Source organism: Sipha flava, unplaced genomic scaffold (genome assembly GCF_003268045.1).
Source record: "Sipha flava isolate LNK unplaced genomic scaffold, YSA_version1 30913_pilon_pilon, whole genome shotgun sequence".
Lineage (NCBI taxonomy): Eukaryota > Metazoa > Arthropoda > Insecta > Hemiptera > Aphididae > Sipha > Sipha flava.
This window is the reverse complement of record NW_020272986.1, coordinates 1-2,874: the sequence shown is the minus strand read 5'-3', so window position 1 is coordinate 2,874 and position 2,874 is coordinate 1. Positions and strand designations below refer to the sequence as shown.

General features: G+C 25.9%; 1 protein-coding gene across 1 annotated transcript; it reads left to right on the top strand.

The window, feature by feature from the left end:
- Nucleotides 1-708: 708 nt before the first annotated feature.
- Nucleotides 709-2,866, top strand: LOC112686455 (deoxyribodipyrimidine photo-lyase; the record flags this gene model as incomplete). The annotated part of the gene is given in 7 exon segments (XM_025558727.1): nt 709-823; nt 887-1,013; nt 1,100-1,225; nt 1,732-2,093; nt 2,158-2,356; nt 2,412-2,604; nt 2,683-2,866. Coding segments are annotated over 7 exon segments (1,299 nt in total), but the record flags the coding sequence as incomplete, so codon positions are not given.
- Between the last annotated feature and the right edge of the window lie 8 nt (nt 2,867-2,874).

Sequence of the window (2,874 nt, the reverse complement as noted above, 5' to 3'; positions counted from 1 at the left end):
TTTTCAATCTCAAAGTCAAAAGTAAATTTCTTTGAACTTTCTAAAAAAAAAAAAAAAATAATAATTACAATTGTTCAAGTTCTTTTTTTTTGTCCTAAACGGGTACATTCTATAGGTTATTGGTGAATCAATTTGAAATAAGAAACAGAAGTACTGATTTCTTTTGCTATTATAAACTATATATCTGAACGTTATTTGTTAAATAAATATAATAATTGAATTAATATATAATGTGAAATATACCATTTAACATCATTGAATGGTTCAATAAAATCAAAGAAAAAATTGTTTAGGTATTCTTATTTTAACCATAGATGCTAAATTATGCTTACTTAATAAACTTTAAATTATAGTACTTCTATATTTTTTTCCTTAGTAGTTACTTAATATTGCTTGACAATATCCAATTTAAAGGAAAATTATAAATTATTTTCTAAAAAAAAAATGAGGATGATAATGCTTAATATTTTATAATACAATTTGATAAATTTATATGTGTTAAGCTAAAGGTTACAATATAAATATGTTTTTTAAATTTAGCCAATTTAATATGTATAAGTTAAATTATATTAAGAAGATAAATCAGCTCTTACTAAAAATAGTTTAATAAAATCATAAAACAATTATATAATTATTAATGTCATTATTATTATAAATAAAAAATAATCCTATAGCCAAACTATCGAAAAACAATTGATTTCAGTATATTATTAAAATGTCTGATGGTTCACCTCCAACTAAAAAGCTTAAGAAACCTAGTACAGATATTAGCAGTTCCAAGAATAGTGACTTCTTAAAAGATGTGGCTAATGAGCGTAAAAAGGTGAGTAAACCCTAAATATAAATGTTAGTTAATTGTATACAGACAAAATTTTATATTTTATAGGTAGCCACTTCGATAATGGATTTTAAATTTAATAAGAAACGTTTGAGAGTATTATCTAAAATGAAAGAAGTTCCTGAATGGGCTGATGGAGTTATCTACTGGACTTTTCGAGATGAACGTGTTCATGGTAAAAAAAATTGATTTAAATATGTGTAAACTATACAAGACTAAAATTAATTTTTTAATTTAGTATCATCTATTAATTTATTATAGATAACTGGGCATTGCTGTTTGCACAAAAATTAGCCATTAAAAACAAAATTTCACTACATATTACTTTTTGTCGACTACAAAAATTTTTGGACTGTAGTTTACGACATTACAAACATATTTTTCAAGGTAAAATAATACATGTTGTACTTCTGATAGTAATTTTGTTTATATTTTGAACAAAAAATATTAGATATTTCTACCTTTTAATTTAATAAAAGTAATTTTAAACACAATAATGCTAGATGCTATTATAAATTAAATAGGTACCAAATTATATTTTGATTTATTTACTCTTAAAAGTTTACATTTAATTACCATAGTCTTCAAAAACTTAAGTATTAGTACTATATTAAAATATATATTTATAACTATTAAATTAAAACAAATAACAATATATTAAGTTATTCATTACTTTATATATTTTAAATAACATATAACACATTTACTCTGTTAAATTTCTTATTGTGAAGCATATTTTGAATGTATTGAAAAACCCTAAATTTCATATCATAAATCAAATATTATATTCATATATCATAATAATAGTTTATTTAATTACATTTCAATGTTTTGTAATAATTTTTTTTATAATAATACCATCATTTTAATAAAAACAATCTTTTCATTTGCAGGTTTAGAAGAATTAGAATCCGAATGCAATAATTTAAATATTCAATTCCATTTCTTAATTGGTTGTGCAGCAGACATACTTCCAGATTTTGTCAAGAAGCATAAGTTGGGTGCTATCGTTGTAGATTTTATGCCTGTTCGAGAACATATGTTATGGACTCAACAATTAGCTGAACGTATTGGATCTGTTGTTCCAGTTATTCAAGTTGACGCCCATAACATTGTGCCCTGTTGGGTAGCATCTGATAAGCAAGAATATGCTGCAAGAACAATACGTAACAAAATCAATAACAAACTACCAGAATATTTAACAGAATTTCCACCAGTTATCAAACATCCATTCAGTGGTAAACTAAAAGCTCAAGTATGTTGTACAATAATAAATCAAGTGCATAATAAACAAACAAAAATTATTTATTTAATCTTAGCCTACCAATTGGGATGAAGCCGACAAAACTCTTGAAGTAGATCGCACAGTTTTACCTGTACCAGGCCTAAAAGCAGGTTACAAGGCTGGTATGAATGAACTAGAAAATTTTATTCAGAAAAGATTAGCAAAATATTCTTCAGATCGCAATAATCCATTAAAAGATGGTCTTAGTAAACTTTCACCCTGGTTGCATTTTGGTGAGTATGAAGATAATAATGAAATCTTTTTAATCAACACACATGTTATTTTCAGGTCAGATATCAGCTCAAAGATGTATTTTAGAAGTAAGTAAATTGTCTAAAAAGTTTCCAGAAGCTGTTGCAGCATACAGAGAAGAAGCTATTGTTCGTAGAGAACTCTCTGACAATTTTTGTTTCTATAACCCTAAGTATGACAGTATTGAAGGAGCATCAAGCTGGGCTATAACCACCCTAAATGACCATAGGCATGTTTTTTTCAATTAACTTCATTGGATCTCACCTTAAATAAATGTTTATAACAATTTATTTATATATTTTTACAGAAAAGATAAACGAAAGTATGTGTACACTCGAGAAGAGTTAGAGAAATCACGCACACATGACGATTTATGGAATTCTGCACAAATACAATTAGTAAAGGATGGTAAGATGCATGGATTTCTTCGCATGTATTGGGCAAAAAAAATTTTGGAATGGACCGACACTCCAGAAAGAGCTTTAGCTGATGCAATATA